The sequence below is a fragment of the Podarcis cretensis genome, assembly GCF_951804945.1.
Source record: "Podarcis cretensis genome assembly, chromosome: 12".
Lineage (NCBI taxonomy): Eukaryota > Metazoa > Chordata > Lepidosauria > Squamata > Lacertidae > Podarcis > Podarcis cretensis.
In genome coordinates, this window is record NC_137181.1 from 27,917,000 (window position 1) to 27,938,760 (window position 21,761).

Consider the following 21,761-nt stretch of genomic DNA (forward strand, 5'->3'; position numbering starts at 1 on the left):
CTCTTAAGTGCAAGTAGATAAATAGGGACCGCTTTATAGCGGGAAGGTAAACGGCGTTTCCGTGTGCTGCGCTAGTGCTGGCTCGCCAGCTGCAGCTTCGTCACGCTGGCCACGTGACCCGGAAGTGTCTTCGGACGGAGCCGGCTCATGGCCTCTAGAGCGAGATGAGCACGCAACCCCAGAGTTGGACACGACTGGCCCGTACGGGCAGGGGTACCTTTACCTTTACTATATGTAATGACCATATCTAGTAGATGTCAAAGGATTTCCAGTTTGTTTCCAGATACAATTCAAGGTCCTAGGCTTTGACTTATGAAGTTCTAAGTGACCTATAATCAATGTCTGAAGGATGTCCTCTTCTATATGAACATGCCTATTCTTTAAGATCTCAAGTCCTACCATGAGCATTCATATCTTCAGAGGCTGAGTTGTACCTGGGGCAGGGCCTTTTTTGTAGTGGCACCCCCTCCTATGGAGAGCCCTCCTGAATAAATATTTGCCTAGTGCCTACTTTTTATCATTTAGACATTGAGTGATGCCTGTTTTTTCTCTCAAGCTTTTGGTTAAGGACATGATAATTTGTTGCTGGCAGCTCTTGTGTATTCATCGTTTTAGTGTATTTCTTATATTAACTGCAAGCCACCATGAGCATTTTGCAGAAAGATCAAAATATTTAAAATATATGAATCAAATAAAAAAAAACCATGCCTGCCCAAGTGATAGATTTATACCCAGCCAGATGGGCGGGGTATAAATAATAAAATAAAATTATTATTACTATCTGCCTCTTATACTGGACAAAACTGGACAGGCTCTTTCTGCCTTCCAGCTGTCTAATAGACTTATCAAAAACACATAAACACGAGTCACAGGAGCATGATAGTGGAATGCACTAAAATACAATACAGGAATATTCTGGATAGCAAATAAATAACAAAATCATATAAATATATGAAGCTGCTTGATGTTGAGTCAGACCATTGCTCCATATAGTTTACTACTGGGTACAATAGGATTAGCTAACATTGTGCTCTCTGGATATCGCTGGACTACAATTCCTATCACCCTCTGCAACCATGACCAGAGATCTGGTATGATGAAAACTGCAGACCACCAACATTTGAATGATAGCACTTTGGCTACCCCAATCAACTGGCAGCAACTTTCCAAAAAGCAGTTCCATGCTCTTTCTGGACCTACCTGAGATGCCATTGGGCTTCTGTCTACAAAACATGAGCTCTACTGCTGAGCTATGGTTCTTTACTAGAGGCTGATAATAAATACAGAGGCCCAGTTCAGCTGTGAACCATGGTTTGCTGGTACAAGCACAAGCAATGGGAAGCCTCAGGCTCATAAACACTTTCCTCCCCTTTCCCCATATGTACCCAGCCTTTAGATAAATGGGGGTATGACTAGAAGCTTCTGATTCTGATTTACAACAAACTGTAGTTTGTGATTTTAGATGAACACTGCAAACTGGTTTATTCAAACCACTTGTTCTCAACCCAAAAGCTGAAACCATGATGAAGAGCATTTTTTATAATTAATTATAAATTATTTTTATAAGAACCAATGCCTCTGAATTTGAGAGAGAGGTAATTAATTTAATCTCCTCTAAATCAGATAGAAGTCGTCCTGAAAATGCTTCCGCTGTATGTTTGTCTTTAGCATATTATTCCATAAAATTATGTACAAACCTCCCCTACCCTTCTTTGATACCTTTATAGTTTCGCTAGGCACACCAGGCTCTGGAACTTTATTCAAATAAGTGGTCAAGTCTTGATCAACATGTTCAAACACCAGTGTTAGTTTCGTCTCTCGGTCTGTTCGGGATGCTGTGCATACATCGAACAACCTAAGAAAGGGGAAAAACACATAAATGCTAAGTAAATGAGTGGAAACCAGCAAAAGATTAGTGTTAGAAACTGAGATATGAAAGCTAGGATCTAAATGGCACCTTAAACCTAGATTATGGGCACAAAACCAAATGTCTAGGCAATTTTTTTTTTTATAATACAAAGCTGAAAATGAATGAACTGCAGCTAAAATATTATGTTCATTTTTCACATTGTCTTGTTCTTCCCCTGCCCACCCCCTAATATTCTTAAGAGGGTCTCTTCTCCAGTCTTCGGAGTAGCTGGAAGTTGGAAGGCAGAAAAAGGTCCTCTCATCCTTCAACTCTGCAGTTTTAATATGAAATCTTAGCCACAGTACTGCGCCCAGAGCTTAGAAGCTGCTCACACTAATGATATTCCCGGTCACAAAATGCGCCTAGAACAATGGGAGTTTCGAACACTGCAAAGGAGTCCTTTGAAATAACTTTCATTTATTATGAAACATGACATGCAGAAAGATCCTGCTGAATCTGGGTACCAAACACACAGATATCTAGCAAGAGGTATTCTGAGGCATACGGCCACTGATTCTGGAAGCAGAATCTTCTTCTTTGGTGATCACTCATAGCAGAGTAAGATTGTCTTCAAAGAACATGGTCTTAACAGTGAGTCTGTAAGTGACTGTGGAGGCCAATTCTGGATCTACATGTCCTTCCACAGTGGAAGCACAAATTACCTTGAGAGTCTTTAAACCTCTTTTGTTGACCACCAGCATTACACTTTCCATTTTAAAGTTCAGAATAGAGTAGTTGCTTTGGAAGATGATAATCAGGCAAGTTCCCCTGCATTCCCAAGTTACAGGTAAACATTTTTTGGAGACACTGTTGCTGAAATCTTTCAAGGAGTTGAAGATGGTGCTTATAAGTGGTCCATGTTTCACAAACATACAGTAAGCTTGGTAGTACAATAGCTTTGTAAACAAGCGATTTGGTTTCCCAGTGAATGTTCTGGTTCTCAAACCTTCTGCACGTCAAGGAAGAAAGCTGCACTCGCATCAATGTTGGCCCTTGTTGAAAGATAACTGCTGAGGTAGGAGAAGTGATTGACTTTCCAATGTTACACCACTGAGTTGGATTTGTGGCGCTGCAGAGGGATTGTTTTGTGCTTGTTGGTGCAGCACTTTGGTGTTTTGGATGTTGAGTGATAGGCCAAGCTTTTCGTAAGATTCTGCGAAAGCTTACACATTGTCATCAGCATACTGAAGCTCTATGACCTTACTCTTTGCTTTCAGCCTACTCAGATTAAAGAGCTTTCCATGTGTTCGATATATGATTTCTACTCCGGTGGGAAGTTTCCCTTCGACAAAGTGTAGGATCATGGCAATGAAAATAATAGAGTTGGATGAATACAGCCATTGCGACTAGCAGCCACTGAGTCTTATCCTCCCTGAATTTGTCTAATCCCCTTTTAACGCAATCCAAGAGAACAGCCATCACTACATATTGTAGGAGACAATTACATAGTTTAACTGTCTGCTATGTAAAGAAGTACTTTTGTGTGTTCTGAATTTTCCAATTTTCAGTTTCATTGGATGACCCCACATAATAGTATTAAAAGAGGAGAAAAACTTATATCCATCCACTTTATCCACATCATGTATAATATTATGCACTTTTATCATGTCCCTCTTTACTAATTTCTCCCCCCATCCAAATACTGTGGGCTTTCCTCATAGGGGAGTTGTTGCTCCAGGTCCTTGAGCACTTTGCTTCTCTGTACAGCTATCGGTATGTTCAAAGGGAAAGGGAGGTGTATCAAGCAGTTTGCCCCCATCACCACCCTTTCCAAGAAGCATAAACTATGGAGAAAGGGAAGATCCAGTGAAAGTAGCAATTTACTTTTCCAAACTCGGTACATACTACACAGCTGAATCTGCCCTAGACATGCACTCTTTCTAGGCTCCACTTTCAACTGCTTCCTACCAACTTTAATTTCTCTCTTGAAGATACCATCTGCCCCTTGTAAGTAAGTTGTGTATTCTATAATACCAGACAGGTCACAATGCAGTTAAGAAAAATATAGTTAAGAAAAATGCTTTGCCTTTGTCTAGAACTTTTTCATCTTCAGATATCAAAGGAAGTTTGCAAATTGGGTAAGCATTAATATCCCAAAGAACAAAGAGCCGAACCAACCTGCAAGTGGAAGTACAGTAATCTTTCAGTTAAGATTCTGATCTGCCATTTCAGAGATTACCTGGGCTAAGCAGAGAAGCCCCAATTAACCCAGAGCTGAATGGGGCTTGCACTAGCTTACAGGCTTCAGCCAAATTCATTTTCAAGTTAAAGGAAAATTGGAAGATGAGTTCCTGAAGTACTTCTACCTTGCAGTAGACAAAGAGTCGCCAGAGAAATAACTAAAGGATGAATTTAAATATCTGTTATTTTTTTTTAAGCAATGTAGTATTTTTATTGTACAGATGATGCTTTATAACATGGTATCTTCTAGCAAATCCAGTGAGAGATGTTAATCTTCAGCGAAGCTAACCCAGGTAACTTGATGAATGACAGGAACATAGTTGCACTACATATATTTAAAAAGTACAGAAAAAGAACTGGTATAGAATACAGTGGTGCCCCGCAAGACGAACGCCTCGCAAGACGGAAAACCCGCTAGACGAAAGGGTTTTCCGTTTTGGAGGCGCTTTGCAAAACGAATTTCCCTATAGGCTTGCTTCGCAAGACGAAAATGTCTTGCGAGTTCCTGCGGGTTTTTCCCCCTTCCCCCCCCCCTTTTCCTAAGCCGCTAAGCCGCTTATCAGCTGATCCGCTGATAAGCCGCTTAACAGCTGATCGCTAAAAGCCGCTAAACCGCTAATAGCGCTAATCCGCTAAGCTGTCAATGGGCTTGCTTCGCAAGATGAAAAAACCGCTATACGAAGAGCCTCACGGAACGGATTAATTTCGTCTTGCGAGGCACCACTGTAATGGCTTGCAATTATACTGGGTTTGTCCATGTGTCTGTCTAGATGTAGCAGTAGCTAGATTACCTGTGAATGTAGCTGCTCACACAAAATGGCTACTTGTGAATTCACTGTAGTTTTAGAGGAGGGGACTCATGGAACTGTGGTGGAGCAGAAACAATCCATGCATGAACTCTCCCTTCCAGCATGAAACTGTTCACGTGACTCAGTGACCATCACCATGAGAAAGGTCCTTTGAATCTTCTCTGCCATGGCTTATGTATTATCTGGCCTTGGAAACTAGTGCAGTAAAAGTAGATATGTGTCTACCGCTGCAGTCACAAAAATGAATTATGAAGCCTTTACCAAATCCATTTTTAAAAAATTCTAATACATTAGGCATCTCTTTGAAACTGAGAAGTAGTAGGATCATCATGCAAAGAGAAAACCTCACACACTGAGAAATAAAGGTACCGACCCATTCTGTCTCACCCTATCTGTACATCTATACAAATTCTAAGTGGCCTAGAACAGTTTAAAATCTTGTGTTCCTTGTCCATAGTATAAATATGCCAATTTTAAGTTATTTCTTTATCAGTCTTTCATGCGACAAAAACTTTCCTCAGACACAAGGACAGGTTCCAGTTGTATACTTGTGGCGGCGTTTTCCAACATAGGTAAAACCGCCCGTTTTCAAGGATCAAAATAAGAATAGACAAATTCATGGAGGAAAAAAGGACTTTGAGTCATGATGGCTATGTGTGCCATGTCCGGTATCAGAGGCAGTATGTCTCTGAACACTATTTGCTGGGGATCGTGAGCAAGAGGCTGCTACTGTGCTCATACCTTTTGTCTGATCCTGCAGAGATCTTCTTAGATTCAGTTAGGTAAGGAACATGTGCCTTTGCACAGCAGGACCACTATGGGCTGAAGTCACTAGTTAAATTTAAATTCCCTGAAATTTGTCAGGAGTTAATAATTTGCAATATATTTATATAAATCATGTATCACAGTAAACAAACATAGAGGAGCCAGGCAGGTATGAGATCTGAACATAAACATTGGAAAATATTTCCAACTGTATGTTTCTGTTAAACAACATTTACTTAATTTTTAAACACCTTTTTTTGCCAAGTATTTAATACATTGGCAAAGCTACTCTTTCACCTAATGCAGTATTTTTAAAAAGATTCCTCTGTGTAGAATGTGAACACCATCAATATTCTGCACATTTCTTCTAGAGGTCAATCAAATGCTTACGGCTGCCAGGTCCCTTGGCTGTAAAGGGTTTTACACCTCTGGCTCCTGACTGTATAGTGCTAGTGATTTGGGGGTTGGCGGCATTGTTACTGTTTTCATTCATTTATTTTTGTTGTGCATTCTGTTTCATCATATAATGTTGTCATGAAGAATTATCTTGGGAAATACACAACTGGAAAAGTGGTATAAGTTTAATTAATAAGTAACATTAAACTACAATATGTTTTAACATCTTGCCCAAGCTACTTGGCTTGATATTATTATTCTACCCATGTGCATGGCAAGCAAGTGGAGGATGATTTGTTCTGGCCAAGTTTCTGTGGCTGGGTTCTTTTAGTGACTGATCAACCTCCCTGTCAAACTCAGTATTTTGAGTACTCACTGCAGAATCTGAGTGTGTAGGACAGGCTAAAAATCCAAGGGCACAATCCACCAGGGTCCTCTCCAGTACAGAGAGCACTGCTAAGGAACAGGACTTCAATGAGATCTGCATGAGATAATTCCCCGGTATAGTTGTATGCACATAGCAAACAAATATGGAGTAGAACTCAAGAGTTGTTCCAAAGCTTATTTGAAATCCATATATCTATTTTGCTTTCTGGAAAGTGTGAGGAGGGACTTTTAATTTATTTGTTTTGTTACATTTTTAATCCAATTCATCAGAAATAAATAATGGGCCACTTTCCCCAAAGTCTCAGAGAAATAAATATGTTTTTCACTGCCTATGGAAAGAATGTGATTGGGGGCAGGGGGCAGCAGCCACAATTCAGTGGGGAGGGAATTCATGACTGGGATTCCAAAACTGCCCTGGAGAAAGTTACCACCAGACAGGCCATGCTACCAGGTTGCAGAATGCTGGCAACCACAAATTGTTCATAAATTCTATGAGACACTTTGGAAGCACAAATATTATACATATCAATATTTCATTATATCAAGCAATTGGTATCAAGGGATTAATAATAATAATAATTTATATGCAGCCCATCTGAGTGGGTTGCCACAGCCACTCTGGGCAGCTTCTAACAAAGTATAAAACCACAGTAAAACATCAAACAATAAAAACTTCCCATTACAGCTATCTGCTATATTTTAATTTTTTTTTTTACTGAACTGTATAATATATTTTTTAAACAAAACGTGGGTATCTGCCTTGATATTTTGAGAGCCAAATAATTCAATGTCATGTCTTTGGAACACCATTTAAAGCTACCCACATGTGAATCTGTTGGAACAAGTTTGTCAATTCAAACTGTCAGGTTCTGAGTACAAGAGGACTATTATAATTGTGTACAGTTGTACCTTGGATCTTGAATTCCCTGGAACTCAGACGTTTTGGCTCCCAAACATCGCAAACACGAAAGTGATTGTTCTGGTTTGCGAACGTTCTTTTGGAATCCGAAAGCGCTTCTGCGGATTCTGATTGGCTACAGGAGCTTCCTGCAGCCAATCAGAAGCCGCAATTTGATTTTCGAACATTCTGTAAGTCAAACGGACTTCCGGAACGGATTCCGTTCGACTTCCAAGGTACGACTGTACACTGAATCGGGGGGGGGGGGGGGAGGAGAGCAGGATCATTTCCACTGGTGCCCAATGAACGTATTTTAAAAACCAAAGAATATAAGGTAAGCCTGCTGGATCAGGTCAACAGCCCACCTAGTCCAGAAACCTGTTCTCACAGTGGCTGACCAGATGCCCGTGGGAAGTCTGCAAGCTAGACATGAGTGCAAGAGCACTCTGCCCACCTGTGATTCCCACCAACTGGTATTCAGAGTCATAATGCCTCTGTTTATGTACCTACATGTGTTCTCTACATACATTCAGAACATCACCTAGAAGACTTTAGATATGCATATCTAAAGCATGGCTTCTAATTGCATTTATACAGAGCGTATGCAGGTACAGTTTGTTTGTACATGAATAGGCTCTTTTAATAGTGATGCTGAATGGGGAGGGGAGGGGAGGGGTAGCAGGTGTGACTCCACTTCCCAAGTGCACGCATTCAGTGTACAATATTGTAACATATTCAAAATCCCTCTGTTCAAGACAAAGGAATGCACACCTGCAGATCTTCTGAATATCTTTTTCTTGACAAAGACTCTCAGTAGAGCTACCTAGTGTTCCACAACCAAGATAAAATTATATAGTTTGTTTTAATACAGTTTAAGCTGCAACACTATGCCCACTTTCTCAGCAATACAATGTGGGTCAATGGAGAGCAATGTGCATCAGGTTGTTAGTCTCATAGAATTCAACAAGTTCATTTAAATCAAAGTACTTCAGGATGTAGATTGGAAGGTAAAACAATTAAAGCTTGGTCTTGTCATTTTGGAATTATGCACACATTAGGCTTTTGTTCTCATTTACTCCAGAGTACTAGCCATCAGCATCTGTCCACAGCAAAATAGAGTTCTCAATTACTTCAAGCCTCTCCATAGAAATAAATGTGTAGCTACCCAATTACAAATGGGGTTGCTGGTTCTACATACAGCAACAGGGCAACATGTACACAAACCCTGAAGTTTCACTCCTTCACCAAACACATTTTAGGAACACATCAGTCTGTCTCCCAGGCATTAATTCCCTAGGACAAATATATGGTGTAGATTAAAGGTAAAGGTAAAGGTAACCCTGACCATTAGGCCCAGTCATGAGCGACTCTGGGGTTGCGGTGCTCATCTCGCTTTATTGGCCAAGGGAGCCGGCGTACAGCTTCCGGGTCATGTGGACAGCATGACTAAGCGGCTTCTGGCGAACCAGAGCAGCGCACGGAAATGCCGTTTACCTTCCCGCTGGAGCGGTACCTACCACATTTTTCGCCCTATAGGACGCACCGGCTCATAGGACGCACCTAATTTGGGGGGGGAATAAAGGGGGCGAAATTATTTCCCCCCCAGGCGTGGGGCTGGGGCGGGGGAAGCCCGAGTTTCCCCCGACCCCAGCCCCCAGAACATGCAGCTCTCCGCAAGTTGGAGCCCAGGCCGGGCTCCCACGGCTTGCGGAGAGCTGCGCGAAGCTAAGCCTGGGCGCGCTGCACCTCCCCGCTTTCCCCCGAGCTTGCGGGGCTAGCGGCAGGGAGAAGCGGGCTTCTCCCCGCTGCCAGCCTCCAAACCAGGTTGGGGGATAGCAGGAAGGCGCGCTGCACCTCCCCGCTGTCCCCTGAGCTTGTGGGGCTCTCCTGAAGCCTGGAGAGCGAGAGGGGTCGGTGCGCACCAACCCCTCTTGCTCTCCAGGCTTCAGCAAAAGCCTGCATTCACCCCATAGGACATACACACATTTCCCCTTCATTTTTGGAGGGGGAAAAGTGCGTCCTATAGGGCAAAAAATATGGTATTTATCTACTTGCACTTTGACGTGCTTTCGAACTGCTAGATTGGCAGGAGCAGGGACCGAGCAACAGGAGTTCACCCCGTCGTGGGGATTCAAACCGCCGACCTTCTGATCAGCAAGTCCTAGGCTCTGTGGTTTAACCCACAGTGCCGCCCGCATCCCTATGGTGTAGATTAGCCAATCACAAATATAGCCAGCAACTGTTCCCATAGACACAGAAGCACTTCTAGCAGCTGCATTAGTGGGAGTTGTTACATGCCAATATCCATGGTTAACCAGTTCACACAATATGGTTATCCATGGGAGTGCCAACCTGTGCGTGCAACCATTGTATACAAATTGTGTGCAAAGAAGCTATGTGTACCCAATCCTAAGACTATATTATGAATTTAGCTGTATTAACATGAATGCCCTCTCCCAAGGTAACTATAGTTCTAAGGCTCTTTTAGCACAACACTCTGTCCAAAGTACACTTGCTAGGATTCTCCGGGAGACACCAGGTTCAAAACTGGTTTAAAACTGTAGTAGGTATACCCAGTGTCAGCACCTCTGAATTAACAATAGCAGGAAGAACATTCTGAAGATCTTGAAATATTTTGAAGACAGTAAACTGAACAAGTACCCTTTACCCATCTGTCCCTAACTGAGCATAAATATCTACAACTACAGCCACAAATGCTATCTAAACTAAGCACCTTTAAGTAGAACATGTATTAGGCCTTAATACTACAAAACAACTTCTAGCAATGTCTCTGCCAAATATTTCTGGAAGAAGCAGACAACACCATGAGAAACACCCTCTTGCTTGGGTAAGAATTCTTTATTACAAACTGTATCCTTTTTATATCCACTGTGAAAATCATACAGATGTGTTTCCATAACAGTTGCCTACTATGTTAAAAATAATGAGTTACTCAAAAGTACTTCTGGGTTCCCCCTCCTACCCACCCATTTTCTGCTTATTATAACTTTGTAACAAGCCAGAACATGTGAAAAACTTGCTTCAAAAGGCTACATTATGTGCAGGTATAATAAAGAGAAATGCATCCAAATTAATACAAGATTTGCCTACTGAATGCCGCAAATACAACCTATTGTATGTTTTCATTCTTTACAACGATTAAAATTAAGAAAGGCAAGAGAAACATCAAGGAGAAATGTCGGGTTCCCAGCTGCAGTCCCTCTTCCTCTCTCCCTTTCTACCTGCCCCTTTGCCATTTCCTTGGCAGTGGCAAGGAATTATCAGCATTACCAATAAGGCATCACCTGTGGCCTCAGGTTTTTAGGAGTCTAAAGATCTCTGGAGGGAAAGAAAGGCTCTGTGCAAAAAATACACCCAGTCTGTTCCAGAAACAATTCATTAGGCAGGTAAGGAAGAGTTGTGGCAACTTCCTAGCAGGTGGGCAGCTGCTGCTTACGGGGAGGAATAGAGATGGGGGGCCCGTTGGTGCAGTACAAATGCATTGGTGGAGTCAGTCTTGCACTCCTGCCAGTGTGTCTGCACTAGGCTGACCTTTCTTGCCCCTCTTCCTCCCATTAAGCAGTAGCAATCTACCTGCCAGGAAACTAGCATACCAGCTCCATCCCACCTGACCAAATGCTTCTGGCCTCCTCTCTCTTGTTTTTAAACTTCATTTGGTACTGGTGGCTGTTTTTGAGACAAAACTACTTGCATGCCACTGAACTAAAACAATATTCTGGGGAAACTGATCTGTACATCCCGGGTAAGTCACATCATACAGTGGTTTTGAGACTGCACTACTTCAGACTGTAGATGAGGGACTGCTTGTCTGAATACCCCCTATGTAAACAAACAAACAAACAAACAAACAAACACCCAATCTTCCTGCATATGGAATATAAGCAAATCAGGAGGAAGTATGGGGTAGAGCTATTTTTGCATGGCCGGCAAGATGTTGATTTAGTGGACCATTTAAACATGCAATACCTCACTGCGGGTTAAACCACAGAGCCTAGGACTTGCCGATCAGAAGGTCGGTGGTTCGAATCCCCGCGACGGGGTGAACTCCCGTTGCTCAGTCCCTGCTCCTGCCAAACTAGCAGTTCGAAAGCACGTCAAAGTGCAAGTAGATAAATAGGTACTGCTCCGGCAGGAAGGTAAACGGCATTTCCGTGCGCTGCTCTGGTTCGCCAGAAGTGGCTTAGTCATGCTGGTCACATGACCTGGAAGCTGTTCGCCAGCTCCCTCAGCCAATAAAGCGAGATGAGCGCCGCAACCCCAGAGTCAGCCACGACTGGACCTAATGGTCAGAGGTCCCTTTACCTTTTTTCACCTCACTCGACACAGAACAGTAACAGAAACTTGGTAATGCGCAGAACAGCTCTCAGCCAATTCTCACATGTATGTTCATCACCCTACCTGCAGAACCAAGAAATGACTTGCACCCATGAACAAACCATCATAGTCTATTTACCACACAGGAGTTTCAGACCATCCAGTGTCAACATATCCCAGTGGTGTCACATTCACACATTCAGCTGCTAGTCATCAACTGCTGAGTAATCAAATGATGAGAACGCAATAGGTATGCATGGAGGCGTGAACAAGGTAATATACAGGTGATGGCACTGTACCAGCAAGGAAGTTGTTATATTGCATCTTATTGGGCAGCAGAGGGTTCATAGGATGAGGTCTGAACAGATTATACTCTTTGTTTTACTCCTATGTCAGCGTGCACACAAGCGAGTTCTTTTGAAAATGCAGTAAACAGCTCAGGATCATGGCCAACCCAGTAAGGTCAGCCTGGGCAATCTTTCAGTACGCAGTTTTTGCCTTTGGGCATCTCCACAGTACTGATTCCTCTAGCCCTAGACTTGTTTTGAGGTGTCATTGTCCTGACTGCCAAATTCTACCGTGGTTTGGGGATGGAGACAAACGTCTGGTAGGGACTAGGCTGAAACCACCAAACTAATTTTCACTTCCACAGCTTGTGCCCAAGAGTTATAAAGGCCAGTGCCTCATTAACACACCATGTCACCAGTCCCGTAAAAGGTCTCATTGTTAGGCATCAAGGAAACAGCGCCCAATAATGTGTTCTTTCCATCCCTCCCTTCTTACTTTTTCAGTACATCACTCTTTTCCAGACATGCCAACCCTTCTTAATCATTTTTTTCTGGAGGTATATTTCTTTCTTTCTTTTTAATAGTTTAAGGAGAAGCATGCCTAGTGAGATGTCACTATAGCCAACACTTTATCCTAGGAGGCAGCTGGACCTATTCAATGAACAATAATAATTACAGCACGCATCTACTTTTCTGTTCAGATGTCTTCTTCAATTGATTGACCGGGCACAAACTGTGAATCGAGGGATGTCTGAGGAATTCATTCTTTGCAAATTCTTATATGAAATGACTCAACCCACACTTCCCAGTTAATGCATGGATCAGAAATTAGCTATCCTAAGGATTTCATACATCTCCAAATGTTATCAGCAGTTATAAACTAATAAAAATACACATTTAAATACTCGTTTTGAGAGAAAATATACAGTACATACATATTTAAATATTGAGTTTGGGATAAGATGAATTCACAGCACATTTCTGTATTTTTCAACTCAAAAGTAAGTTCAGCTGAGTTCACTGGGGAGAGTCTCAAGGGAAGAATGAGAAGCCTTCCTGCCCGGCCTGCGATTCCTCACCCCTGGAGTTATGACTTCTTTAAGAAAGATGAGTTTTGAAGACAAAGTGTTGGTACTACAGGGAAATTCTGGGAACCAGGCATAAGCCCCCGCAAAGAACAGTGGGCGGGGTCATTTAAGACTACGGTCCTATACATACTTACAAGGAACTGAAAGTAAGTCCCACTGAAATAACTAGGACGTACTTCTGAGTAGATATGTCTCACTGAACTGTGAGGCAGCAGACCTTTAGGTAACTGTGATGGGATGATGAGCTGCTTGTGCGTAAAAGCTTAGTCCCTCAGAGTTTGCTCAGCTTAGCAAGACTCTGTCTTTAGCGGAGCCCTTAAGCGTGGCTCCCTCAATCGCTGGCAGAATCCGAAAGGGCGTTTACGGAATCTACTCCAGCATAAAAGCTCCTTGACGGAAACGCGTTGTCTGGATTCTCGGCGCGACAGTTTCCGGCGAGGAGTGGGTGCACCTATGGGAGGACCTGAGACTTCTCCGCTGTTATCGCTGGAAGACTCCCTGAGCCATTCCTTCGTTTCTCTCTCTCTCCCCCTGCTGGTGCCTTCCTCCGCTGCTGAGTCTCTCCTGACTTCTGAGAGACCCTCCACCTCCTGCCTTTCCGATGGCAGTTCCCTGACAGTAACTGAAGGGGGTAGAGTTGGAAGAATGAAGAAAATGGGGCAAGATATGCACTGAAGGGCTTTTGATATTCCCAGATGAGTTATGGCTGGCACAACCATCTATAAGGCAGCTAGGCAAAGCCTCCATACTTGAAAGGCACTTCAATTGATATCAATAAACATTACATCCTATTTAAGATTGACAGTGGCAAGCAAGTTTTACTGTATCTTAAGTGAGAGCTTAATTTGCAGCTTGTTTCAAAAAGCCATGGCTTAGTGAAGTGATGAAATGTTGTCTCAAAGGGTAGGAGCAAAACCATGGTTGCTAATGAGGGAATATCTAGTCGCAGAAGCATTATTAATGCACAAGAAAAATTAAATTCTATGGCAGCTTTTGATTATGTACTGTAATCAAAATAAAACTTTTGCACAGAATCACTAGCATTGCTTGGAAGAATGTGAAAAGAATAAAATTTATTTTGCATTGTTAACTGATAAAATAATTTGTTTTTCTTATGGAAGCACTGAACTACAGAAAGGATAATACTTAATTTGTAAAATAGAGTCAAATAAGGAAACTTCCAATGATGAATGTGTCATTCTGAATATCCTGAAGAAGCAACTCTTTACCCTGTCCTTTAACACTTGGCAGATTTTTAGGAAACACCCTGTTATCCTAATTGTAAATTGTTTTAACTGATTTTAATATTGCATATTTATACCGCCCTGGGCGGACCAAAAATCCAATAAATTAATAACTCAAAGTCTCTAACAAGGCTACAGCAGATATAACGCTGCCCTCCCAACTTTGTAACCTTGCCGTCAAATACAGAATTACTTTTTTTGCAATTGCTATAATTTTCTGAAACATATTAAAATCACTTCTACATTATAAACCATTTTAATCACAAATGTGCAGTATGTCCACCCTCTGCATCTTTTGTTGACTTTTTTTTTTTAAATAGCACTTCCTAATTTCCCATAATTTATTTCTTTAATCTCAAACTCTTCCTCCTCCAGTTCACTAAATTCATTTCATTTGGAAATAAAATCAGGCAACTACTCTCTGATAACTCTGATAGTTAATCATATGTATGGGGATAAAATAAAATAAACTGCCTTTTAATCTTGCTTTTTAAAAGTAAATTTTGAAGTGAGATTTCTGATGCAGTGCTTTGACAACTGGGCTATCCAGCAAAAAGGTAGGAAAGAGTGTGAATTTTCTCTCTCTCTCTCTCTCTCTCTCTGTGAGTGTGGGTGTGTGTGTGTGTGCACGCGTGTGTGTGTGTGTATGTTTATCTTCCCACAATTTTTAATTTCAAATTTTGAAGTGAAGAATTACAAAATATCTCTGCTCTTGCTGGAAGTTTCAAACTGATCTTAATTTGCTGGGGTTCCCCTCCTGCCCTAGAGAAAGTACATTTGTTAACTTAATCTGCTTTCTGAAAAGTTTTTTTTTTAAAAGCAGGGTTTAGTGTAGACTTAAAATAAAATAAAAACTCCACTTAAACTGTTCTATCATTTAGTTCATTTGTGTCACTTTCTGTAATTTCCCCCAATATCTTATTACCAGTAAGTACTTTCCCAACTCCTACTGCCAGGCAAAAATGAAAGCACTATTAGTTAAGAAATGATTGAGGTGGCTTGCTCTAATCAAATTAAACCAGCCAAATGTTCCTTTCAAAGGTAACTGTCTACTCAGCAGCTGTATGCAAACTACCAGATCAAATGTGTGTGTGTGGGGGGGAATAAAGATGCAAAATCCTCCCCCCTCTTTCCACAACTCCCATTTACACTATAAGTCTAGCTTGAAAGATTGAGAGAAACAAAACCCATGCGCAGGGAAATGCATTCACACAACACTTGGAGAAGAAATGTGCTAGTCTGGGAAACATTAAAGCTGACACAGCCAGTATATATCATGATAATTCTGAGAGGGGAATTCCTCAGAAATACTAAACAGCAACAGATACTTTGAGTCATTACCCAAGTTTCATCTGTAGAGTTTCATCTACATATGTTAAAACTACCCAACACTTCATGGCAAATATATATATATATCTCATTTTAAAGCAAGTCTTTTCATTCTGCTGAGGTTAGATTAACAAAATTCAAATAAAGTGATAATGACTCATTTTATATCTTACATAAACAAACATGGGGAATGCCTACAACAACATGGGCACACCAAAATCTGTTTTCTTTTCCGATTGTTCTCTTTTCAGCAGCCCCACCTTCTCTAGGAATCATAGAATTGTATTATAAAGCTAAAAATGACTATTTAAAATTGTGTGACTTTCTGATCATAACCTACATGCACACTTGGTTGTATTAGTCAGGTTCCTTCCCAAATTAGTTGACTCAGTTTTTCAGTGGAAACTCCAGGATCAACAAAAGAGTTTACAAGAATTAAAGGTCTACGTGTGCCCTTTAACTTTTATTAGAAATGACTTCTGCTGTGGTAACTTCACTGACAATGACATAACAAGTGAACATTTATTTATTAAAATTTATATACCACTTCACTGTAAGAAAAATAATCCACTGTCCACTCGGAGTAGCCCTTTGGGGTCCCAGAGGTCTCAGATGTCTCTTCCCCATCACCTGCTACCTGATTATTACATCTGAATAAGCCAGGTTTTGATCCTGGTAACTTCTGCGTGCAAAGCTTCTGCTCTGCCACTGAGATTAGGTCCCTTCCGGTTTAGGGCTGATCCCCTAAAATCCAACTCCCAGCCCATACCAAGCTGGTCGTGTTCATTTACTATCATGCAGAGGGCTCATGATAAATCCTGTCCCTGGAAATTGTCAGAAATTATACTTTCTGTGGCATGATAAAAATGTGCTCTTCTGTTACTTGGCACAGATCTGACAGTCCAACATAAGATGGTGTAGATAATTTGGGAAATATATATTTATCTCTTCTAAAATCAGGAAAATATGTGTGTGTTGCCATGTACACTAATATATGTAAAAGTCTCACTGGCCTTGTTCTCATATAATGGTAAACCATAGTTAATAGTTTACTGTGAATCCCTAGCTCTTGGTCACTTGTTTCCATCCTACAGACTCCCATGAGAGGTGGACGACTCTCTTAGCTTTGAGGTTTATAAACAGAGGCTGGGTGGCCATCTTTCATATATGGTCTAGCTGAAATTCTTGCATTTTGGGGAGTTGGACGAGATGACCTTTGGATGCCTTGCAACTCTACAATTCTATTATACTATGCTCATGCTCAGAGAAAATAAACCATGACCCTTGGCTTAGCATTATATCTGAACCAGGCTTCTGGTTGCTTTTACTCCCAAAGAATCAGGATCTGTAGCCAAGGTTTGCTCTTGCCTTAATCATGGTTTGTTGGAGCAAAACAAACCACAATCTCTGGTTCAGTTGTAATGCTAAGCAAGGGACTGTATTTTGTTTCCTCTGCACACTAGCAAAGAGGAGACAAAACAGCCTTGAAAGGTGTGTTAACAGCAAATAACAATTAACTATGGTTTACCCTGACATGCAAACTGGACCAATGAAGACATTGGCACCAATTCACTTGTAAACGCTGTATAGCAGAAATTATCTTAATATCAATGTAGTTATTTATATTTATTTGTATGCAGCTAATATATCAGTCTACCACTTTTATGAAAAACTTATTGTAAGTCAGGAACTATGGCAGTTAATTGAGAAGCATTTTGAGTTTTGGCCATATGAATATTTCCTTTTAAAACCTTTTTCTCAGAGGAAAACTTAAAACCACACTACACCATTCTCCATGGAAACTGACAAAACATTTTTTCCTATAAATAGCAAGTGCTTTTCAGCTCAAATGTATAGCACTTCAAAATGTTACCAATGCTTATTTCATTACAACATTATTGCTATTATAATATGGAACATATTTATTGAATAATTTATCTAAGCAAAGGAATGTCTTCTTTCGGTTCAGGAAAACGCTATATATTAATTACATATGACTCTTGTGCCTTTCTAAGCCCATATGTATAATATTTTAAAACCACTTGTTCATCATTGCATCAGAATGTGTAGAGTTTACGTAGAGAACACAAAGTAAAGCACACATATGTTTTGCTGACAAACGGAGTTCTAAAAATGCACCAAGAGTAATGATCCTTCTTAATTCTAAGAAAGCTTGCTAGCCATTTGGGAGGCACTACAGGCCTATAGTGATACAGACAGATGTTCCTGCACACAGTAGTGTCAAATTTCTTTTACTGTAAATGACCATCCTAAATACCCTTAAACCCCAAAAGATAAAAGGCTCTGATTTGCTACTCTTTCTTGGGCTATGTCAAGGAATTTACTGTCCTGGACTGCCTGTATATATTATGGGAATGTAATACAGGCAAAAGGTAAAGGACCCTTGGACGGTTAAGTCCAGTCAAAAGCAACTATGGGGTTGTGGCGCTCATCTCGCTTTCGGGCCGAGGGAGCTGGTGTTTGTCCACAGACAGCTTTCTGGGTCTTGTGGCCAGCATGACTAAACCGCTTCTGGTGCCAACGGGACACAGTGACAGAAGCCTGAGAGCACGGAAATGCCGTTTACCCTTCCTGCCACAGCAGTACCTATTTATCTACTTGCACTGGCATGCTTTCAAACTGCTAAGTTGGCAGAAGCTGGGACAGAGCTGGGACATCAAGCCCAAGAGGCCCATTGCCTTGTTGCAACTTATTTAGGGAGTATAGGGTTAACTAGCTATGTATTCAGGCACCTGCTATTGCATGTGTGCAGGACACAACAACTATCCTTGAGGTAGGGGGGAAAGTTTCTTTGCGCAAGCATAAATCCTTGCACTAATGGAACATTTTACCTACTGCTACATTAGATACAACCCAATAGAATTATCATTATAATATATATGCCCATGCTCACTGCTGTCCATTTAACATGTGGAAGAAATGTTGACTGTATGAAAGCAGTTGTCTTCAAAAGGCACAAGATCACATGAAAGAACTGCTTTGGATTCAAGATGACAATGAAACCTTGCTATGGGGTCTTATGAACAACACTGAATTGGCATAAAAATCAGTCCACGTGTGCTACAACAGCAACCATAAGGAATTCAAAGTTCAACAGCTGTGCAGGCAGGGGTAGGAAAACCTACCACAGTAACAATTAACTTCAAAAAAGAGAACACCACAAAATGCAGACATTAGTTAGAAGATAATTAAAGGGACAGACAAAAAACAGCCATGCCACTTAAGATGCTCACAAGAAATGTCTTTCTCCTAATGTTAAAAGACAAAAGGCAATCCCAGAAGGAGCCATCATGGCTAAATTTTAAGAGGTCAATAATGTTATTCTGTTTGTTTATTTATTTACACTGTTCAACTAACTAGACTTCCACAGCAGCTATATATGGCGTTCAAGGTATTCTGATCAAGGCTCCAGGCAGAAAGAAGAAATATTGTCAGCTTCTTCCCCATACAGCAAGGGTGCTAACTACCATCTAAAAAGGGATGTCAAATATTGGTTAGGAATATAAATGATGAGCTTGGAAGTCCCTAGTGCAAATGTCAGCTCAGCTGCTGTCTCTTAGACTTAGCCTCAGTAAGGGAATAATTATGGTGACCATACAGAGTTGTTGCGATAATTATATGTGAACTGCTTTGAGCACTTAGGAAAATCTCTCTCTAGCTCTCCATAAATATATAAATAATACACACAAACACACATATTTGGGAGGCAGAGAAAACACTTATCTTCATATCTTCATGTCTTCTGTGCTCTTCCAATTATGCTTTATGTAATTTTCTGTTTATTGTTTGGCCCCTGATTCTTCACAGAACATCCTCTAAGGATCAAACCAATGTCTTCAAGAATCCCTGCCAATCTACATCGCAAGGGTCATCAATTTTGAGTGCACCTCCTGAACAGTCCCTTTTTTGGGTAATTTTTTTGGTGTGTGTTATCATTTCATGTATTTAAAACAGAAACGAATGGTACCTATTGAGTCCTGAGGGGTTTGGCACATTAACCTGTCAGGCACCAGCAACACCCAACCTCAAAGCAAAACTTTAACCAGTATGTATGCAAAGACCTGCCCACCTATTTCAGAAGTCTGGTGTGGCTTGACAGGAACAGTGAGAGAAGTTGTGTCATCATTCAGACAAAGCCATACCGCAAGGCAGCTTTGTCAGCCTGGCACCCTCCAGATGGTTTAGACTGCAACTCCCTTCAGCTTCAGGTTGTGAAAGCTTCTGTATGGTCATCACACCACGTGGAAAGTGGTTGGTGATGATAGTGAGAGGCCATCATTGGATGGGAGAGGTCCAACCACGTTGCTGGCACACCTAACAGGAAACAATATGGTTCGCAAGACCTCTGTAAAACCATTTTCTTCAGCTCCTGTGGCATTTTTTTTTTTTTTTAAAGTTGCACAAAGAATAGGAGCAATACTTTTTGGCCTCCCTAGAGGTTGTATTCCCATGTTTTAGGAGACATCGTTAGTAATACAATATCTCATGTAGTCTGATTCATGATTTTGGAGCTGAAGCTAATTTTCCGAAATTGGTGCCTTGGGAGTTAACGAACAAAAAAAGAAAAAGATAGGTTGTTTTCCCAAAAAAGAAATTGTGCACCGAGTGTTTTTGTGAGCTTAGAAATCACTGCTTCTATCACACATAACTAATTTTACTAGAAATAGCTACATATACCAGCATTTTGGGCTGCTTCCTAAGCAACAAGCACAGAGCTCAGATTACTGCATTCTAGTATGGCTTTTTTGTGTACCCAAAGCTTAGAGAATAACTCCTCAAAACATTTAACACGATATTTCTAGGAGAAAACAAAGTTCCAAGAATCAAGTGGAGGGGAAACTACAAGCATAGGTATTATCTGCCTATAGAACTTGAAGACACTGAACGCTTTAAACTTTCAGTGACTACATTTAATTGAAATGCAAATTACGATTTTTGTTATGACCTATGGTCCAAACAAATAAATTCTCCATTGAAAATGTAGCAATTTAGCTTAAAATATCTCAGTTCTGAGTCATATTCTATAAATGCAGATTCTAGTATATGCAAGCTAATGGAGCTGAATGCAACAAGTATAATCAGAAGAATTCTTACAGATGCATTACAGCAGGAAATACTCCTAATTTTACACACAGGAATTTCCTGAATCCAATATGTCATTTATTCCTGGCAAAGTCTCTCCTTTGTCTACGTATACTTCATGTTTTCCACAAGCAGAGCAGCAGTAACTTACATAACTAGTGGACATATTTGTGCCAGGTTTATCTACTGTGCACAATAAAGGCTAATTAAGCATTTCATCTTCTCATTTGAACTCTGGGCTGGATACACTAAGTTTATCTTACTAAATACATTTGAAATGTCAAGATTCTTAAAAAACAAAACACAGTAAGATGTGCTTATGTCCATGGTATGCCAAACAGACATTTAGACAAAAGACTGATTGGTTTTCTATGTAGGGGAAAGGTGAAACACAGAACATTTACACCCGGACAATTCTTTCCAAGGGAGCTCATAGTGCTCTAAACTGCAGATTCTGTTGCGAATGTTTCTAGGGTCAGATTGATTACGTAAGGCTGCTTATGTTCTGCACGTACCTAGACGATAGTGTTTGGCATTTAGGAAAGCTATATGAAAGAGCATTTCTTCAAGATCCTGCGCAGAGAGCTTTATTAGTCCTGCTACCTGAGGTTCTTCCAGGAATTAAAACGTGGGAGGGAGTTCGTTCTGTGCTTTATCTTGGTGAAGTGATCTTGTTGATGTAGTTAACATCTGTAGTCCAAAGCTCCATGATGTGCACAGGGACCTGGGGATGCAGCACTTTCACCCCAGCAGGGCCATCAGATTGAGGATTATGGCAAGGGCATGGAGACTCAGGCCTCATTTGATTATTTGAAAGGGCAATCTGGTATTTAAGTTAATGGCTAAAATCTAAAAGATATATAACAAAATAATAGGATTATAAAGTTATCTAAAATAAGAGAACACCCAAAACTTAGTTGGATACTATGCTATATGATCCAAACAGGGTTGCCCAAAATTGGGTCTCCAGCAGTTTTTCGACTACAACTCCCATCATGCCTAGCTAGCAGGGCCAGTGGCCAGGAATGAT

General features: G+C 40.9%; 1 protein-coding gene across 4 annotated transcripts in view; it reads right to left on the reverse strand.

Annotated features, from left to right (window-relative positions):
- CDK6 (cyclin dependent kinase 6) overlaps window positions 1-21,761 on the reverse strand; it is a 106,155-nt gene that overhangs the window by 65,919 nt on the left and 18,475 nt on the right. For all 4 annotated transcript variants that reach the window (XM_079948458.1, XM_079948460.1, XM_079948459.1 and 1 more), the window contains exon 3: window positions 1,720-1,855. In XM_079948458.1, the coding sequence (XP_079804584.1) occupies window positions 1,720-1,855 (136 nt within the window). The remainder of the gene's footprint in view (window positions 1-1,719; window positions 1,856-21,761) is intronic.